The following is a 21,581-nucleotide window of genomic DNA, read 5'->3' as shown; positions in this document are numbered from 1 at the left end:
TTAATTGGGAGATTTAATCCATTTATATTTAATATAATATTTATATATTTGGGTTTTTAGCTATTCATTGTGGTATTCATTGTGCTATCTTTTGCTGCCTTCATTTGTGTTAATCTTTTACAAGTTCATTATATTCCCTTTCCTATTCTTTTAGTGGTTACCCAGAGATCACAACATATCTCCTTTATTACTGTCTAAAAAAACAGTACTTCACCACTTTCCCAATAATGCTAGAACCTTAGAACATTTAACTACACCCACTCTCCCCATCTTACACGTTATTGACACATATTTTGATTTTCATAAGATGTTATTTTCATATCAATCAGTATTGATTTATATTTATCTACATGTTTACCTCTCTGTAGCTTATTATTTACTGCATATATTTCCATCTCTTAGTCAATATTGTCAGAAGTTTTAGTCATTGTTTCATAGAACCAGCTTTTTTACTTTGTTAATGTATTTTTGGTCATTACTTTCTGTAGTTATCTCCTTTCTATATCCTATATTCTATATCCATATATCCTATATCCATATATTCTATAATTGTGAGGCATGGATTTTTACTGCCCATAATTACTAAATTGTGTTGTACAAATATATATCCTCACTGGTTTTTTCCATTTGCTCTAGCAATAACTGGAGGAGGTGTATTCAAATGGTTCACTAAGGTGATGGGTTTGTCAATTCTCCTACGTATTTCTACCAATTTTTGGTATGTGATCTGAGGTTACTCCATTAACAACATAGAAATATAGACTTGTTATACTTTTGTGGTGGATTAAACTTTTAAGTATGTAGATGTCTTACTTCTAATTAGACTTTTTATATTAAAAAAACCTTTTGTCAATATTAAAATAATTCCCTTAGCTTCTTTAGGTTAGTATTCTCCTGGTATATATATTCTTTCCATTCTTTTAATTGTTCATTATTCCTGTATTTTTGTGTATCTCTGGTATGTAGCCTATTGTTCTAATTGACTTTTGAGCCCACCTTAATAATCTCTATCACTTAACCAATATTTTGTCTGTTTTCTTCCTGTACTTGGGCTTTCTGCATTTTTTAGTTCTTTTTGCCCCATCTTCAGATGCTTATTTTTTGCCTTTGGACAATATGAGTTAGTTTCCTACTTTTTGTTTTTAAATTCTTATTTCCAATTTTCCCTCCACTATTTAGGACATTATTTATTCCACTTCTTGGAATGAGTATCCTTGAAATTGTATAGTGCATACTTAATTTAAGAACTTAATAGTGCACACTTAATATCCAAGGTTAACCAACATCTTCTAGCTTGTGCTGAACAATTGGTGAATGCTAAAACACTTAAATTCTGAACACCCTACCCCAACTTACGTGATATTTCTGTTCTCTACTTTAATAGTTTATCCAAAATATAGTTTCATTGTAGTAGAGGGCCTCTTAGAATATCTCCTCAGAGGTAAAGAAGGAAGCAGAGATCTTCTTCCTGTGTTTCACGGATCCAGTTTTCTGTTTTAGTATCAATGTTTCCTGGCTCAAGGTTAACTCACTGGGTACTTTCTTCCAACTCCCCCCCAAGGTCTTTAGCCTTGAACTGCTTCGCAGTAGAGCTTTTGCAGAGATTCAGTAAGCAAACTGAAGCACCAAAATGTTGCCATGGTCCTCTTCCTGAGATCCTCCCTTGATTAGCCTTTTAAATTCTTCTAAGGGATCATAAGATGTACAACTAATGGAGGAAGCACAGATAAGAGCCCAGAGCAGTAGTCTTATGGGAAATCCTGGGAATTTAATTGCCATTACCTTCCTGTACAAATGGCCTGTGAAGCCTTGTCATAGTCTGTGCAGATCATTACTAAGATTTATACTCTACTTAAATGAAGATTGTTATTTTTCACACACCTCTGCAGAGGGCTGGGTCTCCTTACTCCAGCTACCTACTACTTGTTTGTGGGTGGAAGTCTTTGTTGAAGTTCTGTTCTTTGCCTCCCACTCTCCACTGAAGAGCCCCATCCTTACAGATCTCCAAATAGGTTAGTCTGTGCTTTTTTTTTTTTTTTTAAATCAAATTGCATTCCTTCTTCTTCCTTTTTACCTGAAACCCCCATGAGCATACACACACCGTAAAAACAGGAACTATACATTACAGGATATCCTTACTTTTGCTGCCTTGGCCAGAATTCCCCATTTCTTCTTAAGGATAATTTACAACAATTGATATCTAAAGAGAGTGCAAAGCTTGTCCTTGCCTCCTTCTCAGGGCTTCCCCAAGGAGGAATCAAGTTATTCTACCTACAAGGAGACAGGCTCCACGTTTAACACTGTATTCTGCCAAAACAAAGGTTAGTGAGTACATGGGTAGGGCACGCATTTTTTTTGGCTTACTTTTAGTTTGTTCCTTTCCCATAAGTCAGATTAATAGGTCAGTTGGCCAACACCACTAGAAATTTAAAGAGACAGAAAAAAAATTACATGTATATTTCTCTCAGGGGAGTTATTGTGGCTAGAAGGAATACTTTGGTCAGCTGAGGGAGATGTTAGAGACAAAACTAACCAAAGATACCTGTGTGGAAGACTAGACTACCAAATTACTAACATGCATGGCATATCATAATTTACTGTTTCTCAGTACAGCTTTCATTGTACAAAACCACCATAGGCTCAGATTAACGCTCCTCTGGAATGGCGTCCTTCATGGGAGCTTGGTTAATCAAAATGACTTAGGAAGGGGTGCATGTTGGCTTCTCCTTAGGCAAGGGGGTGATCTGGAGGTCACTGTTCTGACATGCAAGGATTGGAGCAAATGATCTCTGCCAACTTTGCAGGTGTCAGTGGGGCATTTTCTTGTCTCCTATTTTGCTGGTTAGTGGAAAGAATGCACGTCGTAGTAGATCCTTCGGTTGGGTTGGGCTTTGGCGAAAGAGGCACGTTTTTTTTTAGCTTGCTTCGCTTCTTGCACGTTGATGTTAATACAGTCAATGAAACTCTCCATGGAGTTCATCTAAGATCACTAGATTCGGCTCTAGACCTTGAGGCCTAAGATCGAGATAACAAAATTATATTCTGCCTTTATCTTTTTCCACTTATTTCTCTGGGGTAACTGGGATGGAGAAGAGGCTGAACATTCCTTGGTTATCCCTAAAAGAATGGCCAAAAGCTCAGATACTATCACTTTAATTTCATAACATCATTAGCATGGCACTTCATTTCCAGCCATCTAGCAAATTTCTTAAGTTGTTGGTTTATTTTGGAGCTTCTTCCAAATATTATCATTAAAATCTTGCCTCTTTATTTTCCAGAAACTAATTTAGTACAGTAGTTCAGAGCACCGCTATTCAACTGTTTACAAAGTTCTCTAGGGAGCCCCTTCAGAGCAGGAAGGGTAACCCGTGCCCCAGCACGCGTCCACGTTCCGCTATACCACTTCTCGCTCACTGCAGGTTCTTCTCTTCTGCTATAGACTGCAGTTCTGCTCACGCTCAGGTTCAGGACACAGCATGCCCCTCCACGAACCTCAGAAAATATGTCTTATAAGAAAGCAGAAATTCAGCATCGGGACATGAAAACTTTGCAGGGGGATTGGCAACGAAAACTATTTGATGTTCCAAAAGACTGGACCGGTCTCTAGAACTCTCCCTCCTGTAGATTCTCTTGACGGCTTCTCAGGTAAATCAGTGAATAAAGCCGCTGTTCTGTTCAAACAAATGTGTTCTGTTGTCTCTAGAATTTTATTAACTCCCATAACTGGTATGAGCTAGGAGAGATTATCTTTGGAGGCTAGGACTTTTCACCCAGGACAAATTGTGCTTCAATGCTCTATGGCTCAGAAATGTCTGCACATGATAGGAGTGCCTTCTGCAAACCACAGGCACAGATCTTACCTCAGTATGCACCGACTCCACCTGGGGTTCTGCTAACCACGCCAAGCCTTCTCTAGCCTTATGGAGAACTATTCTGTACTCCCTGATCTCTTTGTATGTATGACATTCAGAACAATCTGGAACCTGAAGCTTTGGAAAGTGAATAAAATGGGAAGTTCCAGAAACCAGGGAACATGGCTGCCAGTGTTACTTTTATTTATTTATTTGTGTGTAGTTCCAGGACAACGGCTGACTGGTATTAAAACCAGACGGGTCAGGTGGAATACCATGACTGACCTAAACGAGAATGGCCTTGTTATGACACCCGTATTCTCTGTACGCACTGGCACATAACGGACTGAGAGACAGCTGAAGAAACCAGGCACAAAAGACAAATCGCCCTTCTCATGCTTTAATCCCATACCCTGTGCTCCATTTATGGAGGACGCTTATCCGGTCCTTGCCATTCCCACAAGCAGAGCAGGTGAGGTTCCTAATTATTCAGCCTCATCTCTGTGGAACCTTTATCAGGCAACAGAGATCCTACCATTAGGCCATGAGATACGACTATTTAGTTCTTAATCACATAAAAATGAAATCACAGAAAAAAAAGCAAACAACGCAAATACATGAAAGCCATTTACTCCTGGCAAATTCTTCAGGGTCCCAGGTGCTGGGGTTCATAATTTTCCCTGATATCAGAGAACCAAGGCAGGGATAGTAGGGGCTGGGTGTCAGAATAGTCTTGATGGCCTTAGCCAACGGCAACAGCTTTAAAAAAAACTTTTCTCCCCCCATAATTTGGTCTCAGATCTTCTTGTTTTCTTCATGTAAATGAAGTGACCCAGTCAACCATGATTCTAGAATTATTGTAATATCTATGTAAGCTGACAACTGTTCCAAAATCCCTTCACAAACCCACGCAGAGCAGGCAGGACGCGTGGGCCTGTACACGGGTGGGAATGTAAATGATTTCATGATTTCATTACGCTTTACTGAATCCCCCAGCACCCAACTGTTACACCTCACTTGTAGCAGAAGTGCTGGGGGCAAGACCGAGGCTGGTAGAACAGTAGGTAAGGCTGGGCATGAGAATCCTAACAGGAAAACACCCCACAGGGAAAGAGGCTTCTGACCAGGTCCTCCTTTCTAGCAGGGTCTGGCACCTGGCACCGTTTTGGCACTGGGGAAGGGAGCAGCCTGACAAGGTCCACGTGGAACAGCCTCAAGGCTTTCCCCCATCAGACACTCCTCCCCGCTCTCCCCAGGATCGAAGGAAAGTGCATGGTGAAGGAGTGAACCAGTGAGATATTTGAACGGTCATCCCGTGAGCGTGTGGCCAAGCCGTCAGGATGCAAATCTCCTGCCTTGAGTTCCGGGCTGTGTGCTTTTAAGAGTAGAGCCCAGTGAGGACACAATCCCAGAGGCTGGTCCCTTGCCAAACCTAAAGGGTTGTCCCGGGCAACTTCACACTTGAGGCTGTTAAGCAGTCTTTAGGATACGCAACAGCCTATTTTGGGTAAAACAGAATAGCCACGACCTCTTAAGTCTTCTAAATCTCCTACTTCATACCCATGAGGTAGAGGCAAGAGCCTCCAGTCAAGGAGAAGCCTCCACCCGGGTTGTACTTTGGGCAAAAGCTCTCCTCCAGGTGTAGAAGAAGGTTGACAGGTTCTGCCTGGGGGATTTCATTTAGCTGTGGGAAGAGGTGATGGAGGTCTGGGCAAGTCAGGGAGACTCCCTGGAAGAGGTCTCCCCGAGCTGACGAGAGGGCTTCTCCTAGCCCGTCCCCGGGGAAGGGCTGAACGCACATCTCCTCCCACGGGAACCGAGCTAGGAGGTCTTTTCTGAGTGGGTCCTCTGATGCCTGATTAAGTGATAGCCCCTGCTGAAGCTCTTTCCGCAGGTAGAGCACGTGAATGGTTTCTCGCCAGTGTGTGTTCTTTGATGCCGGACGAGGTGGTCCCTCCGACTGAAGCTTTTCCCACATTCGTTGCACCGGCAGGGCCTCACCGAGGCGTGTCCCCTGAGGTGCTTGGCGAACGCGGCGCTGTGGTTGAAGCACCGCCCGCACTCGCTACAGAGGTAGAGCTCCTCTGCCGCGTGCGTCTTCCGGTGCGCCAGGTACCGCCTGTGGTCACTGAAGTCCTCTCCACACTCTCCACACAGGTAGGGTTTGCCCCCAAGGTGGATTCTTTGGTGTGTCGTCAGCACGGATTTCTGGCTGAAGCTCTTGCCACAAATAGTACAGAAGAAGGGTTTTTCCCCCGTGTGTGTCCTCTGATGCCGGACAAGGTCCGAAGTCCAGCGGAAGTGTTTTCCGCAATCGTCACATCTAAAGGGTTTCTCAACGGGAGGAGTTCTCTCAGGCTGGACCAGAGGGGAGGTCTCATCCAAATTCTTCCGGTTTAGGGGAAATTTATAAGCAGTGCCCATTTTGTGAACCTTCTGGTGCCTGGCAAGATGTGAGCTCCGCGTGTAACTTTTCCCACACTCCATACACTTATATGGTTTCTCTCCCGTGTGAGTTCTCAGGTGTCTAACAAGGTGGGAGTTACAAGTGAAACTTTTTCCACATACAGGGCAGTCGTGGTGTCTCCCTAACAGGGGGCAGATAGGCATGCTTTCCCGAAGATTCGATAAACTATTGACTTGAGAAGTATTTGTACCAAAGCTTCTCTCGTTAGGTCTACTTGGATCGTCCTCAAAGACTATTTCCCAGTCTGGAGTCTGGTGGATTTCTGGATCTCCCAAAATAGATCTGTGTATATCCTCCAAACTTACATCTTCTTGCTCAAGGTACTCTTCCTCGTCTTCACTCCTGTCTCCTGTAGAGAGGGTGAGAGGCGAAAAGGGGAAATTACAGAGGTTAACGATGCTTTCTACGCAATGGCGGGGTTTTTAAAGTCTTGGGAAGGCGAGACCGGATAGAGAGAAGCCCACATTTCACACCGTAGAGGCTGGGAGAGAAGGAAATGACCAGTCAGCTGAATTCTGTCATGTGCCAGGCACTTTCTGATAGATTATCTCGTGCTGTCAACAAGCCTTAGTATGGACAAAGATTATTATCCTCGTTTCAGAAACGTGAGGACCGAGAATTTAAGTGACCTGCTTAGTAAATGACGAGAGCTGCAGTTCCAAAGTTCCGTGTTTTTTTTTTTTATCTTTCACCACGTTGCACGACATATCCCTCACACGAATGACGGGAGGGGAAAGAGGAGGGTGAGGACAGAATCTGGCATTCAGAGGCAGACGGGGGGAATGGCCAACAGGTTGGAAGAACCAATGGAGGGGGGCGCCCCAGAGGGGGAAGGGGACTGCCAGCTCTGCAGGGAGAGATTCCTTTTGTCGTTCCTCACCTGTGTAGGTAAAACTCAGGATTTCTGGCTCTTGAGGCTCTTGAGGCTCTGGGATATCTGGGACCAAAGGCTCTTCCTCTCTAACGTGGGAGATCTCATCTAGTCTGGGGATTGGAAACGCTGCTCAAGAGAGGGAAAGCGGGACATTACGATCGGTTCAGCGATGCCCTGCGCTAAGAGCAGACCTCTTCTGCTGGGTAGACTATAGAACAAGCGTACAGCCTGATCAGTGGGCCACAGCTGGTCTTTTAGCTTGAGCACCTCTCACCAAATCCTGCACATTTCTTGCCCTTCACCTGCAACTCAATAGTCGTACGACTGCTAATGCTCTCTCCTTCCCCGCATTCAAGTTAGCAGATCACCCTTCTACTGCTGGCTTCAAAACTCACACGCTGCCTCAAATAGACTAGAGCTGTCATGTTGTCATTTTATTTTCTTGTTACAAGTTTCCAACCACTTTCTAAGCCTCTTCTCCTCCCTTGAACTTGAAAGATACCATCTTCCTTAGCTAATCCTTCAATCTCATCGGTGGGGGAGGCGTAAGAGAAAAGTGATGCATCCGGTCTAGGGTCTAAGACCCACCCCGTCCCCCCGCACCCTCCTCCTTGTAATTTCCAACAGGGAAAGACTTCTGTGCTCAGAACCCTCTAGAAACACTTGAAATTCCTTACACAAAGAGACCACAATTCCACAGTCTTCCTCCAAGACATATTCTCCATAGAACTCTTTCTGTGTTGGATCCATATCGCTCCACTGGTCCTGGGAGAAGCACACAGCCACGTCCTTGAAAGTTACCAATCCCTGAAATGACACAGGCTTCAGTGAAAACGGGACGCTTCCTGGAGCCTCCTATTTCATTCCTGGGGTGAAGGTTATGCCAGGAGACAAAAGGGACTCTCGCGGGACTCTGGGCTCCCTTTCAGGAAATCCGTGTCACCCTCGGCTGCTGCTCCCCGACTTCCTACTTTTGCATGGGCCCTGCTCTGTGCCCTCCGGTCCCCCTGCTTTCTCTAAGGGCCAGCCTCTGCTCTTCTTCTGGAGCATATTGGTTAAAATACAGGAGAAGTCTTCAAAGTCGTCATTAACTCCCTATTTGAGGCTTTCGTGCCACCTACATTTCTGCAAGAATCCACCTTTTCTAGAAAGCTTTCCCTGACCGACCTTCTCCGGGCACCCCTATCGTTCACACAGTCGACCCAGCACACGCGGGACCCCTTCCTGCAGCTAGGCTACGATCTGCGACCACGGGTGAACGCTACGGCTTTTCTCTCCAGCCTCACAGCGTGGCCACGGTGACAGCTCCGCACAGGCCACGGCCCGACCGAATGCGGTCCCAGGAAGGGGATTCCACACAAGTTCAGAAATGATTTCTGCAGCACAGTGGCCAGTCTGACAAACGACTACCAAGTTTACTCCTGAGAAAACAAAAACAAGCCCTCAGTCAGCAACTCACTCAAGGTGTGCTGGAATATTCCAAAATAATCGCATTCGGTTAGTCCCTCTCTCTGGGCGGCGGCAAATAAAGAGGCTCTGGAGCCTGACGGGCTGGCCGCGACAATTATGATTTATCTCGTCACATGCAGCTCCTCCCGCCGCAGACACGTCTAGAACCGAGAGCTTAAACTGACAAGGAGGAGAGCGGGAACGGGCGTCCTGCCTGACCTGAGGGTGCTGAGGTGTGAGCTAATGCCTGCTGCTTCTTCAAATTCTGTGTGGCACAGAGGGAAACGAGAGCACACCTGTGAGAGAGCAGTAAGAAAGGCAACCATCTCTGGGTTTCCAGGGCTCCTCTCTTCAGGAAGGTCTGGGCCCTGCGGCACTGGAACCTCTGAGAAGAAAAGGCGGCAGCGATCAGCAATAGGCAGCCCCCCCCCCCCCCACCCCCCTCCCAATAACTGGCAGGCAGCTCTCATCATCTCCGGTGGGAATCCAGAAACTGGCCTAAGGGCAGCTCGGGTCATCCCAATGCCGCCACCTGGAACGCCACTGGCAGGCCAAGAGAACCACCAAGAATACTGCCATTTCAGCTCGGCTCTGTTTCTGGGGGACTCTAACTAGTACGGTCTCCCCTCAATGCCCCGGATTCTGTGATTTATTCCCACGATGCTCTACCTAGCCTCCTCAGTAGAGGGGAAATAGCGCCCTTCCCGCACTCTGCCCGCCACAATGCCCCCTTTCTGCTGAGGCTTCCCACCGCTCTGCTGCAGGGGCTGAAATTCCAGTTCGTGGCACACGCTCGGCTCTTCCGGTGGCCCCAGGTCTGGGCTCTGCGTGGTCTCCTCGTGGGACTCCTCAGGAGTTGAGGTCTGCACAGCGTTCTGCAGCTCGTTAGGTGATTCGGGCTCTGCTCCTGGATGCACCGTCTCCTCTGACAGGACTTCCTGCCCATGAACATGGACAGTCACCTGGGAAGGATTCCAATTTCCAGTCAGCATGGAGTCCAGAGGAAAGTCTCAGTTGTCATCAGGGCTTATTTTAGGAGAAGCTGCCAACAGAAAAACTCCCAGAGGGTCCCAGAGGAGGAGGAGACGCTCCAGTCCCGCTGGGGCATGCAAGGGCTGTCGAAGGCTACCCTCACCAGGACAAAGCAGGGACATTTGGACGCTGCACCGCTTGCTCAGTTCCCTCAAGCCTGCCCTTGTCACCCAGGGCTCTGAGGTGCCCGTCCTTCCCATCCCCACCTCTCCCACCTGCAGCTTTCTTGCTGTTTGTTTCCCTCTCTTATTGTCCTGGGTAAGAGAGGGGGCCCCTGTGACCGAGCATCTAGGAGAACCTCTGAGGAAGTCACAAAATTGGCCTCCTCAGGAACTGGAGGTTTGACATTCACAGGAAGGAAAACCAAAGCCTTACGATCCTTGGGTGCTGAGGTCTCTAAGGTGGTCCCAAGGCAGGCATTTCAAAAACCAGAAAGTCACACTCACTCACTCACTCACACACACAAACACACAAACACACATGGCATACACACACTCTGCCCCATACAGATGCAGGTGCAACCCACAAGCAGAGCCAATTAATTTTAAAGGGTAAATTATGGGGGCCCTGTATGCCCTGCCCCCAAATCCATCCTTCCAGCAAAAGTCCCCCTCCACATCACACAGATCAGGACTCCCCCTCCTCACCCACCGCCTTGGTCTCCTGGGTTGTTTCTGCAAACCCTCCACCAGCGTCACGGCCTCCTCGCCACTCTCTGGCCGCTGGCCCCGCACCCAGCTCTGTAGTTCTCCGGGCAGGACGGTAAGGAACTGTTCCAGCACAAGCAGCTCTAAGATCTGCTCCTTCGTCCGCCTTTCCGGCCTCAGCCACTGATGACAAAGTTCTCGCAGCCGAATGAGAGCTTCTCGAGGGCTTGCTGCCTCCTGGTAGCGGAAGCGCCGGAAGTTCTGGTGTGAGGTCTCAAGCACAGGGTCATCTCTCTGTAAGACAGACTCTGGCCTACAGGTGAAATCATCTTCCAATTTCACCATCAGGATTCCCTCTTCTTCCCAAAGATCCTGGTCCTCTGGTTCCAAGGCTGTAGCCATTGTTCGGCTCTGGGGGTGGGGAGGGGTCTCACACCATCTAGAGCTCACAGTGTCATTACCCCCCAGTCTCAGCCTGGGCACCTCAAGGAGTTTCTCCCAAGGGACCTGGGGCAGAGAAGGAGAGACAGACAACCATATAAGCATGAGATCACACACAGGGACAACGCTTCTGAGTTCAACCATAACCCTGCACGCACCACACCTCCTCAAACTATTAAATCCCCTGCCCCTCGTCTTCACAGCCATCAGCCCTAAATAGATTTGGTTGAAATAAGACGATCTATGCCTGAAGGTATGTTCTCTTACCCCTTTTCCCAGGCCAGGCTCACACCCCACAGAGAAATAGAAAAAAAGGCATCTCTACTTCATGAAACCCGTGAGCCGTCGAGGACAAAGGACACGGTTAATCACCCGCTGGAACAGGTATACTGCCCACCATCCGTGTTACACACACGTTTACGTACGCACCAGGATGTATAGTCTGAGAAGAGACACCTCAGCCAGGCTAAAACAGATGGGGAGGCCTTTATGAAGGTTCATTTTGCACGGACTCACTTGGTATTAATGCCGCTGAACAGTGGGGGGACTCTCGGCGACTAGAGGGGCAGACCGCATGAGGCAACAGCGAGGAAAGCCACTTGCCCAGTGGCTGGCACAGAGGCACTCCCAAAAGCAACCTTCCCCTTATCAAGGTGTCTTCATGGAAGACCTCCAGACCCAGGTGTTCAAAACTGAATTTGTCACGCGTGCTCCCAAATCTACCTCTCCTGCCGGGATCCTGTCTCGGCTGCGATCGTCACTTCTTAAGGTAAACACTCAACTTTGTGACCTTTGGACTCCACTCTGACCCTTCCCCATTGCTTACAGCTCATTAAACCAGTTCTCCCTCTTAAGCCTCTTAGATCTATTTCCTCCTCCTCTTTCCCACAGACTGCTTTGGTTTGGGCCCTCCGCTCTCCCCTGGACTCCCGCCAGAACTCCCCAACTGGGATCCCTGCAGTGCTGGACCAGGAGTAAAGTGCAGCGTAATTATGGTGGAGCTTTTTGCAAGACAAGTATCACACCATCACTCTTCTGGATACTTCGATTTAGTCGACTGAGGCAACCGTTATCTTTAGAAACGGCACACGAAGTTCTGATGTGCCTCGCGGCCGAGAAAACATCTAGGGTGTGTAAGGTAAGGAGCGAGGGCCCTGGCGTCAGACTGCCAGGGTTTAAATCCGGGCTCTACCGTTTCCCAGGGGTGAGGCCACCGTTCAGTTCCTACGTTCCTTCTGCCTGTTTCCATTCACGGCTCGGAGGGAAGAATGGCATCCATCCGACAGCGCGACGACGAGGGTTAAACGTATCCCAAGCTGTGAAGGGCTTGGATGAGCGGAGGCACCCCAATGTTAACTATTATCTTTCTAAATTGTAGTCCCAACCGCACTGCTCACATTTGAAAACACTTCTGTCGGGTAGATCAGCTCTACAATCCTTGGCACGGCACGTGAAGCTCTTCACCGCCGGCCCTCAGCTGGTTTTTCAAGCCTCCTATCCTACCCTTTTCTGTGTCTCACGGACTGAAAAGGGTGCACCGCTCATCTCCTGAAAGGGGGGGGTCTCTTCAGGCCACCATGTCTGCAGGAAGGCTGCTCCCCTGGAGCTGCAGGGGGCGCTCCCCTCCTCCTCATTCCCGTGATTCACACTTTGGGTACTTACCGGTTCTTGTCTGCACTGCTCCAACCGCCTCCGGATTGGTTACCTTCAAGTTAGCACTGACGGGCTCTCAAGAGTGACTGGCACTCTTGACAAACCTGGTCCCGTCCCCTCCCTATTTAAAATCTTTAGTCATTCTTCCTTGCCTTGTAAGTGACAGACAGACTTCTAAGTATTACGTATCAGGCTGACTTTCATCTTGTTATTCCTTCTGCCCTCCTCACACAGACACACACTTTGTACGTGCGTGGGAAGCACCAAAAGCCCTCTGCGCTTTGGCTTGAGAACATGTTCCTTGCGATTCTTTACCCTTCATTGGGTTAAACCGCTTGGGAGACAGCTCATGCTTCGTGCGTTCTGAGAGGTTTCCTTTGATCCCATTCCCCCTACCCTGAAAACAGGTGGAAACCACTGTGCTTCTACAGCAACCTGGGCACAGCTCTAACACGCCGGCGGTGGTATCATACAGCCAGTGTCTGTCCTCCCGATGTCACGCCTTGAAGTCAGGGACTGTTCTCCATCAGTCTCCAACACACGTAACGAAGCGCTCAGTAAGTGCATTTAAAGAAATAAACCTCCACCTCACAAACTTTTCGTCCTTTTTGTCAGGAAGAGTCCACCTTCCCCTCCACTTTCTTATTCATCAATCTCGCTAATCCCACCTTCTAAATGCCTTTCAAATTCATCCATCTCCCCTCCGCTGTCACTCCCCTGGTTGAGCCATTCTGAGCCACTGAAAAAAGTATTAACAGGACCTTCTGAACATGACCCTCTCCTACACCACACTGGCACTTAACACGCACTTGTTAAGCAATGAACAACTTGCTTCAAGTTTTACCAGTGTTCCTGGTCCTGCCCCCTCCAGACCACTCTCCACATGCAACCTGAGGGATTCTTCATTTTCTAGTCTTTTGGGCTTCATTACAAGTCTCAGCGAACAATCCACTGTTAAGAGCTGGGTCTAATGTCATGCTGCCCATTAAATGGAGTTTCATTTCAATTACATTACTTATTATCTCAGGCTCAAATAGCTTTTCATTCATTTGTGCTTTTACTTCACGTCCATGATCTTCAAACATCCACTACAGATTTTCATAGCCTGTTCTAGGCAGGCCCATAATTTCTACATCTTTACGTGGTAATTTTCCTACCAATTGAATCTGTCTACCTCATGGTGGTCGGTTCTCTACGGGGCTTGTAGTTTTTTAAAATTCTATGCCCCTCTTCAGTAAGATTATTTTCTTTGGGAGTCCTGAGAGAAGATGGAATTGACGGTCTTTGGCTTAACGAAGGGATCTCTATTATCTTCAGAGTCCAAGAATCCACGCCCAGGGAGGCAGACTAGGAAGCTCTCCTTGTTTCCACGTGGCACTAGCTACAACAGATTGTCTATGGATTCTACCAAGTCTGCATGGAAAGCAGCATTCCTGCTCTCACAGGGCGGTACTCTCCACCAAGAAAAAGGAACGGAACAGCGCCACATAAAACCTGTCTTTAAATGCTCTTCAGAAATCAGGAATTGATGTTTCCATTGCTTGTTTTGGATTTACTTTGGCAGCTTAGAAATCGATGAAGGCAAACGGATCGGCAACAGCGGGATGAAGGAAGAGAAGTCAAGGGGCAAGGGATGGGAAGGAATGGGAGGCAGGCGGTGCTGTGGAAAGATGCGCGTCCCAGCCCCACATGGTCAAGTGACTGGAGCAGCTCTGAGGGCTTCGTGAGATGACACACACAAGAGCCCTCGTAAAGGGGAGAGCCTGCTGCAGGAACTGCTTTCCTAACTCCCAGGATTAGCTGAACTCTGGGAGCTTATGAACTAAAATGTGCTGTGCAAATGTCAAGTGTCCTTATCACAAACAGAAAATGGACACTATTTTATCTATTTTATTCTGCAGTTCGTAGGATATGCTACACTGCCCAGTCGGCCTTGCAGTTTATTGCCCTTGCTTTTCTAATACCTTCCCTCAAAGTCTGTCCTTGGAAGGGCTCCGCGACGACCTATAAAAAGCGAACAGGACTATATAGACAGAAGCCAGACCAGGAAGAGCAAAGCTTGGTTCCTGAAGGCTCTGAAACAATGTCTGCAGAAGAGCTTCACAAGCCTAGGGCTGGGCAGGCTCCATGACATAGTCTCTTGAGTACGTTTCTAGGGTATAGGGAGTGGGACTGGGGAGATGTGGAAAAGGAAAGCGCTCTCTCCAATCTTTCGTACAATACCTATGTCCCTTATCTAAATGAGTCACATGCCACTGAAGGCTTTAACTCCATTCTACTGACAACAGAAAACGGTAGGCAATGAAGGGACATCTGGTTCCCTACCTTACAATGTTACTGCTTCAGGAGATCTTTCTGGACCCTAAATGACAAGGCTTGTGGTCATATAGTATCTACTTAATAGAGAAATACTCATTTATCGGCAAATAGTCTTCAGAAGTAGTGATCAGAGAGGTTCAAATGATCGCATTTAGCAGACCCCTATTTCCCCTCCTGTTGCCATTCTTATTTTTTACCCTAATGCTGGCCTATAACCTGGAAAACTGGTTATGTCTGCTCTCTGGGCCGAGCCAGACCATGCCACTGCTCCTATTGTTCTAGAATAGAAATCAACTAATAACATTTGTTAACTGCCCTGTGCTAATGCTGTATTCTTGTTTAAAACTAAAGATTATCTAGTATGATCCTTCTACTGAAAAGATGATCTTTTATTGCCAATTGTCCCATATACAATTATCCGTGCTTTCCATATAAGGGTTCGAGACTCTGGAGCCCTGGGTTTGGATCCCTCTCCTCACTTACTGGCCATGTGATACTCCCTAAGTCTTGGTCTCAATTTCAAAATGTGGCTAATACTATCTACTTTACATGGTTGTTTTAAGGAGTAAATGAAGTTACATATAGAATCACTTCAGCACAGAGCCCAGGACAGAGTAAATGTTCAATATATTTTGTTCTCTTTCCTTCAAATTGCTTTAAATCATTTTGTGAAGAAGGCAAGATTTAAACGTTGAACAAGCAAACAGTCCTTTATTTCATAATTCCAAAAAAATTTTTAAATGCACAGGAAAAATCTTGGTCTGTTTACCATTATATCAAAAGTAAGGTGTTATAGGGGCGCCTGGGTGGCTCAGTCGGTTAAGCGTCCGACTTCAGCTTGGCTCATGATCTCATGGTTCAGGGGTTCGAGCCCTGCGTCGGGCTCTGTGCTGACAGCTGAGCCCGGAGCCTGCTTCAGATTGTGTTGTCTCCCTCTCTCTCTGCCCCTTCCCCACTTGCGCTGTCTCTCTCTCCAAAATAAACGAACAAAAAAAATAAATAAATAAAAAGTAAAGTATTATAAGGAGTCCTTGTTTTGAAAGACTTACAAGCTAAGATTAAATAAAATCCTTGGAACACAGATGGGATGGAAACTCAAAGACAGGTTCTCAGTGCTTCTACTTACCAATGTCACAGTCCTGTCTCCTCCCTGTAACTGGGAGGAGGCAATTTGGGGCAAGCCCAGTTAATACACCTACTAAGTTCCTTGAAAATTTAACCCAGAAGGCCAAAGTAATGAAAGGGAACGCATTCATGGACTTTTGGCCTTCTAATGCATCGTGAGCAATATGCTTCAAACCACGTTTAAAAACGATTTCTTTTTAAATATTTTTGCCATTTAGGGGTGCCTGGGTGGCTCAGTTGGCTAAGTGCCCGACTTTGGCTCAGGTCATGATCTCACGGTTTGTGGGTTCGAGCCCCGCATCGGGCTCTGTGCTGACAGCTCAGAGCCTGGAGCCTGCTTCAGATTCTGTGTCTCCCTATCTCTGCCCCTCCCCTGCTTGTGTTCCGTTTCTCTCGCTCTCAAAAATAAACATTAAAAATTTTTAATATTTTTGCCATTTAAATATTTCTTTCCTTCAGCATAATATATCTGAGTAGCAAGGAGAGAAGTGGCTCAAAGCTTACTGCAATGGGTTTCAAAGATACAGCATGAGTCGGAGTGAAGGAGAAGATAGGAAGAAACAAAGCCAAACAAGTCAGTGGCAGTGGGTGGTACAGGGAAACCAGTGGAAGCTAAGATGTGAACATCTTCTGCCCTGAAATTCTACAGACCTTGTGGTTAGTTAGGATCAAGGTATAGAGTGGGTAGAAACATGTCATCGAGAGTCGATGGATGTAAACACAAATAATGTAAAATATAGCTATAAATACCATAGCAATTCACTTTATTTTTAATGAAAATGTTTCCTACAGGCCCAGGGGCAGTGTTGGGCCGCTGGCTGCTCTGTCTTTGGAGGTGGGTGATCTGTGTTCCACCTCCTCAAGATGCGTCATCCTGAAAATGGGAATGATTCTCCACCTAAGGGCAGAGAGCTGGGTCATCTTTTGAGAAACCATCATGCTTCCTGATGGTGACAGAGGGGCTTGGAGAAGAACGAGGATATACGGCTTCTTTATTGAATATGTGGGCCACAGAGTATTAGCCTAAGATGGTGAAAGGGATTTATTCAAGAGTTAAGATGGGCTAGAGGCCAAAAACAGATTTTAAGAGTCCACAATTGAGGAGCTGGCCATCATGACAGTGGTGAGCCTCCACCATGAAGCTAAGCTTTTATATTTAAATTTTTCTTAATGTTTATTTATTTTTGACACACAGAGAGAGAGAGAGAGAGACAGGGCATAAGTGGGAGAGGGGTGGAGAGAGAGGGAGACACAGAATTCAAAGCAGGCTCCAGGCTCCAAGCTGTCAGCACAGGGCCAGACGCGGGGCTCGAACTCACGGACTGCAAGATCGTGACCTGAGCCGAAGTCAGACGATCAACTGACTGAGCTACCCAGGCACCCCGAGGCTTTTTAACCTTAAGGGTTACCTAGAGGTGGTTAGTGGCTTTAATAATGCAGGTCAATCTATATGCTTCGGTTTAAAACAGAACATCACGAGGGCGCCTGGGTGGCTCAGTCAGTTAAGCATCTGACTCTTGGTTTTGGCTCAGGTCACGATCTCCGTTTTGTGGGTTCAAGCCCCACAGGCTCTGTACTAACAGTGCAGTGCCTGCTTGGGATTCTCTCTCTCTACCCCTCCCCCCGTCTCTGCCTCTCTCAAAAATAAATAAATAAATAAATAAATAAATAAATAAATAAATCTAAAAATAAAAAAATCACAAACTAATCTGAAGTGGGAAAAGGGCAGTCATCATACCTGACACCCACCCTGATGAGGGGGGGGCAGCCAGGGTTAAACTAGCTATATCCAATTCATTCCTATAATAAACATGGTCAATGCCCATCACACAGGCAGTGAGAGGAACCATTATTTAATGAAAAATAACAGGATAATATATTTTATAAATAGGGCTTTTGGCCTGAGGAGTAAATATGGGTAATTCAGAACAGTCAATTCAAAAATCATGTATTATGCTTTTAGTTTTGTAACTGATACTCTGTCAAAAGACCCTTTGCTTTGTATCTAGAGGACTTCCTTCTGGCATTGCCCAAGGCTCCCTTGCTTATGACGAGATGGTGAAAGATGGGACCCACGCCTGCCAGACCAGAGGAACTGGAGGAGTAGCAGGCTTCCACCGCAGATTAAATCAAAGTAGAAGGTCCAAAGTAGAAGGAATCCCAGAATGGCATTCTTGCTGTGGACACAGTTTAGTGTCTTTACCTCCCCGCTGTGAGCCCTGTCCCAGAGGGCAAGGACCTCTTTATTCCTTTTTATATTCCAAGTGCCTAACACTTTGTCAAAGGCTTGGTCGAAAAGGTACTCAATAAACAGCTGCTGAATTTTATTAAGCTATTTCTCTTACTCCAACATGGATACAGATGCACTAAAATTCAGAATCAACGGGTGCCGGGGCTTCTGAGTAATAAACCACTCATAGGGACAGTTACAGGAATTTGGCATTGACATTAATCCCAATCTCCTGGGCGAATCAGGTGGCATAGCCATATACTGCTTTACTATGTGGCACAGGACTAGTGGAGAGAAACCTCTTCAAAGGGAAAAGAGAGTAGGGGATAGGGTTATCCATTCTCCAAGTATCTACTGAGCATCAGTGGTGCATCCCACACAACTCAAGGTGCAGGCAGAGAAAGACGAGCAAAACACTGGCTCTGACCTTAAAGAATTTAATAAGTAGTTAAGGTATAGCAGGACTTCAGCGCACTAGCGACTCACAGCAAAAACCTAAATATGGATACAAGCTATATGGAAGCTCCTAACAAGAGAATTAAGAAAATCAAGGGAAAAACTCATCAATATTTCATCTTCCAGTTGGCATAAGATAACTAGCATTTGGAGGGTTTGTTTTTTTTTTTTTTAAGCTCACATTCTTAATTTTAAAAACGAAAGAACTCAGTGGTTAAGTTATCCACACAAGATCATATTACTAGCGTCTAGTGCAGAAGGTAAACACACAGGTCTTTTGATCGCCCAAACCACTGCACCGCTTATGTGAAGATTGGCCAAGGGCAGCGGTGCTCAGTTTGAGAAACCCAAACCAGCAGCACAAACACCTAAAAACTTGTCCGAACTGTGCAAATTTTCAAGCCCTGGCCCCGCCCTATGATCAGAAACTGTGGGGGCCATCTGTTCAACAGACCCTCCCTTCAGGTGCTTAAGACGCCTGATAGGTTTGAGAGCCGGTACCTAAGGCAAAGGAAGTAAAGCTGAGGTTCAAGCAGAAAGGATCCAACTTTTCCAGTGCTGGCCAAATTTAAAGGAGGGTTTGCAAAAGCCAAAAGAGCCTAGGACTGTTGTTTTCTGCCTGTGCCAAATTAACTGGGAAAAAATGTTGTAAACCTGTAACTTACCTCATCTGTACCGCTTGTAACACCCAAGAGTCCCTCACATCATGTAAACCTTGCTGTGCCCTTGAAATGACTGTCTACTGCAAAATAGTGCTTAAGAGTGCAAAAGGGGTATAGCTGGAGGGAGGAGAAAGGGGGGGAAAGATGATGAATCCCAGGTATCTGGTCCAAAGAGGAAATATCCCCTTCCTCCCTCTGACGCTAGAAGAGTCCCAGCAGAAAGTTACCCAAAACAAATGGCCCCAAACCCTAAACCCTAACTGCTTGGCTGACACATACTTCCCACCAACATGCCTCCCGGTGCCTTCCTCACAGCCTTTCTGAAGTGGCTTTCTGGATCAAGGCCCATGGGGCAACTTGGGAGAGAAGGTGGGGGGAGAAGGAGGACTCCACTAGCTTTCTGTGGCTCCTGAGTAAGACTGCCCTGAGTGTCACCTGCCAAGTGTGGACAGAGAAAGAGTAACAGTTCTAACCCTAACTTCCAAGGGAGAGCCTGGATGTGGCAGTGCTCTCCAGGACCCAGGTGGTCAAAAAACCGCTAAGGTTAGGAGCCTACCCATGACAGACAAGGAAATCAAAGCGCCTGGGACACAAGAATATCTAACGCCCAGAAAAACAAAAATTCGCCTTACACCTGAGAGGGCGGATCCATGGCATACAAACTAACAAACTTTTGGTCAAACCGGACAAGCAGCAGAGGCCTATGTACTCCTGCGGAGGGTAACGGTGGTGTTCAGAAGTGTCAAAACTGGCTGTTAGGGGTTGGGGGCAGGGAAGTTGCAAGTGGAGACAGAAGCTACTAGCTTGAGGGGAAGCTTGGGGTCGGTCACAGTGGGGGCTGAAAAGCCACAAGCCAGACGATGTCCAAGGGTGATAAGATCATGGGTGAGAGTGGGTGAGAGTGTGTGTGTGTGTGTGTGTGTGTGTATGTGTGTATGTGGGGGGGGGGGTTGGTGGTGGAAAGAGATGGGGCTTGCCCGGGCCAGGAGCCTGCCGGGGGGTGCTGTGGGGGGGCCTCTAACAATCTGAAAGACTGGGTGAGAAAAAGCTACGGGAACTAAAGGGGCCTAGACCACTCCTCCCTCGGTTCCGGGGGGCCAGTTGGCGCGGAAGCAATGGGAGGTACGAACTAACTGCGTTTCTGCAGGCCTCAGGAGGGGGCGGAGGGCGGTGGCTGCACCGAAAGAAGCCCAAAGCGCCATCCGCGTCCCCGGAGGTTCTCGCTCCTGCCACCAGGAGCCCCGGGGACCACTACGCCTCTGCCCCCTCACTATACTGCCGCCGCCCCTTCTCCAGGACAGTGCGATTTCCCCAGACTCTGGGGGGGGGGGGGGGGGGGGGGGCGGGGTCTCCGACCTCTCCCTCTCTTCCCCGCCCTGCCCAGCCCGGCTCAGCGCGATCGGGCCCGGCCCGGCCCGGCCCAGCCCCTCAGCACTCACGGCTCCGACTGCTCCGGCGGCTCCTCCCCTGCCCCGGCTTCTCCCCCACCCACTCCCGGCCGAAGCAGCGCCGCCGGATCCGAGCCGCGCGGGGCCTGGCGGGTCGGAACACGTGGGGCCTTTGCGCCCGGAACCGGAAGCTGCGCTTGGCCCCGCCTCCTCGCGGCTGGAGCCCTTCTAGGCGCCGGGAGGTTTGGTGTCTCTGTGGGCGCCGCGCAGGAAGAGACCCAGAGAGTCGCGGGGGAAAGCCTGGGGCCGGACCCCTTCTGCCCGCGCGCCCCGCTCCTGCGGCCCGCAGCCCTCGGTTTGCACACACGCAGGCTTTTCTCTGTTTTTGATCTTTGCTTTGATTTTGGCGTCTATGCGTCTACTCGTTTTTCTTGATTGTCCGCGAAGCACGGTTGCTAACAGCAGTTTTGAGTTTGGCTCCTGCGCTGGCCACCATTTGTGGGGCCTCTAGCGAACCCTTCCAACCTCTCCGAAGCTCAGGGTCCATCTAAAATGGGTGTAACCATTCCCTTGCTCCGAGAGCGAAGGGAAATATTGCACGTGAACTCTTTGGAACGCAGCAGAAGCTTGCTGAGAATAGTTGTGGCATCCTGTTCTTTTCTGGTTTCCTTGGACACGTCTTTGTGTTTCTTTAAGACTGACTTCCCCGATCTCCTTTGCTCAGGTTGTCTCTGTCAGTGACGTTTCTGCCTGCATCTATTTTCCTTTTTACTATCTGTCCCTTTAGCCCCCAAGTCACCACTCTCCATGTGCCACGGGAGGACCTTCTCTCTCCCTACTATGTCTTACACATTGCATTTCATGGGACACGGCGCTGGGATCAGTCTACCGTGTTTGAACCCAAGGTATTCATTACCTGTGGTGGAGGGACAGGAATGTACAATTCATGAAGGCCTACTGTGTGCCACGTGTTTTCAGTCTATATTT

The 21,581-nt window shown here is 47.7% G+C and overlaps 1 protein-coding gene across 6 annotated transcripts; it reads right to left on the bottom strand.

The window, feature by feature from the left end:
- Positions 1 to 4,465: 4,465 nt before the first annotated feature.
- Positions 4,466 to 20,756, bottom strand: ZNF202 (zinc finger protein 202). 6 transcript variants are annotated; one of them, XM_053900349.1, is made up of 7 exons: positions 20,646 to 20,756; positions 10,321 to 10,827; positions 9,393 to 9,603; positions 8,938 to 9,026; positions 7,870 to 7,999; positions 7,199 to 7,318; positions 4,466 to 6,667 (listed from the first exon to the last, which is right to left on the bottom strand). In XM_053900349.1, exons 2-7 carry the CDS (start codon positions 10,720 to 10,722, stop codon positions 5,673 to 5,675), a joined length of 1,947 nt encoding a protein of 648 aa, XP_053756324.1. In that variant the 5' UTR covers positions 10,723 to 10,827; positions 20,646 to 20,756; the 3' UTR covers positions 4,466 to 5,672. The 6 variants fall into 6 exon arrangements, with proteins under 6 accessions (XP_053756324.1, XP_019289033.2, XP_019289035.2 ...); XM_019433488.2 differs by lacking the exon at positions 20,646 to 20,756 and adding an exon at positions 15,503 to 20,512; XM_019433490.2 differs by lacking the exon at positions 20,646 to 20,756 and adding an exon at positions 12,811 to 15,084.
- Positions 20,757 to 21,581: the final 825 nt, after the last annotated feature.

This window comes from Panthera pardus, unplaced genomic scaffold (genome assembly GCF_024362965.1).
Source record: "Panthera pardus isolate Hobbes unplaced genomic scaffold, ASM2436296v1 HiC_scaffold_12, whole genome shotgun sequence".
Taxonomy (NCBI): Eukaryota; Metazoa; Chordata; class Mammalia; order Carnivora; family Felidae; genus Panthera; species Panthera pardus.
Note: the sequence above shows the minus strand (reverse complement) of the source record. Positions and strands in the feature narration are given on the sequence as shown.

Excerpts from the sequence above, each read along its gene's own strand:
- ZNF202 (XM_019433486.2), bottom strand. The coding sequence starts at position 10,968 with ATGGCTGTGAAGACGAGGGGCAGGGGATTTAATAGTTTGAGGAGGTGT. Across the intron at positions 9,027-9,392 it reads TCAGCCCCTGCAGCAGAGCG|AGGTTCCAGTGCCGCAGGGC; the intron begins GTGGGAAGCCTC and ends TTTTCTTCTCAG. Across the intron at positions 7,319-7,869 it reads TGGAATTGTGGTCTCTTTGT|CGTTTCCAATCCCCAGACTA; the intron begins GTAAGGAATTTC and ends TCTCTTGAGCAG.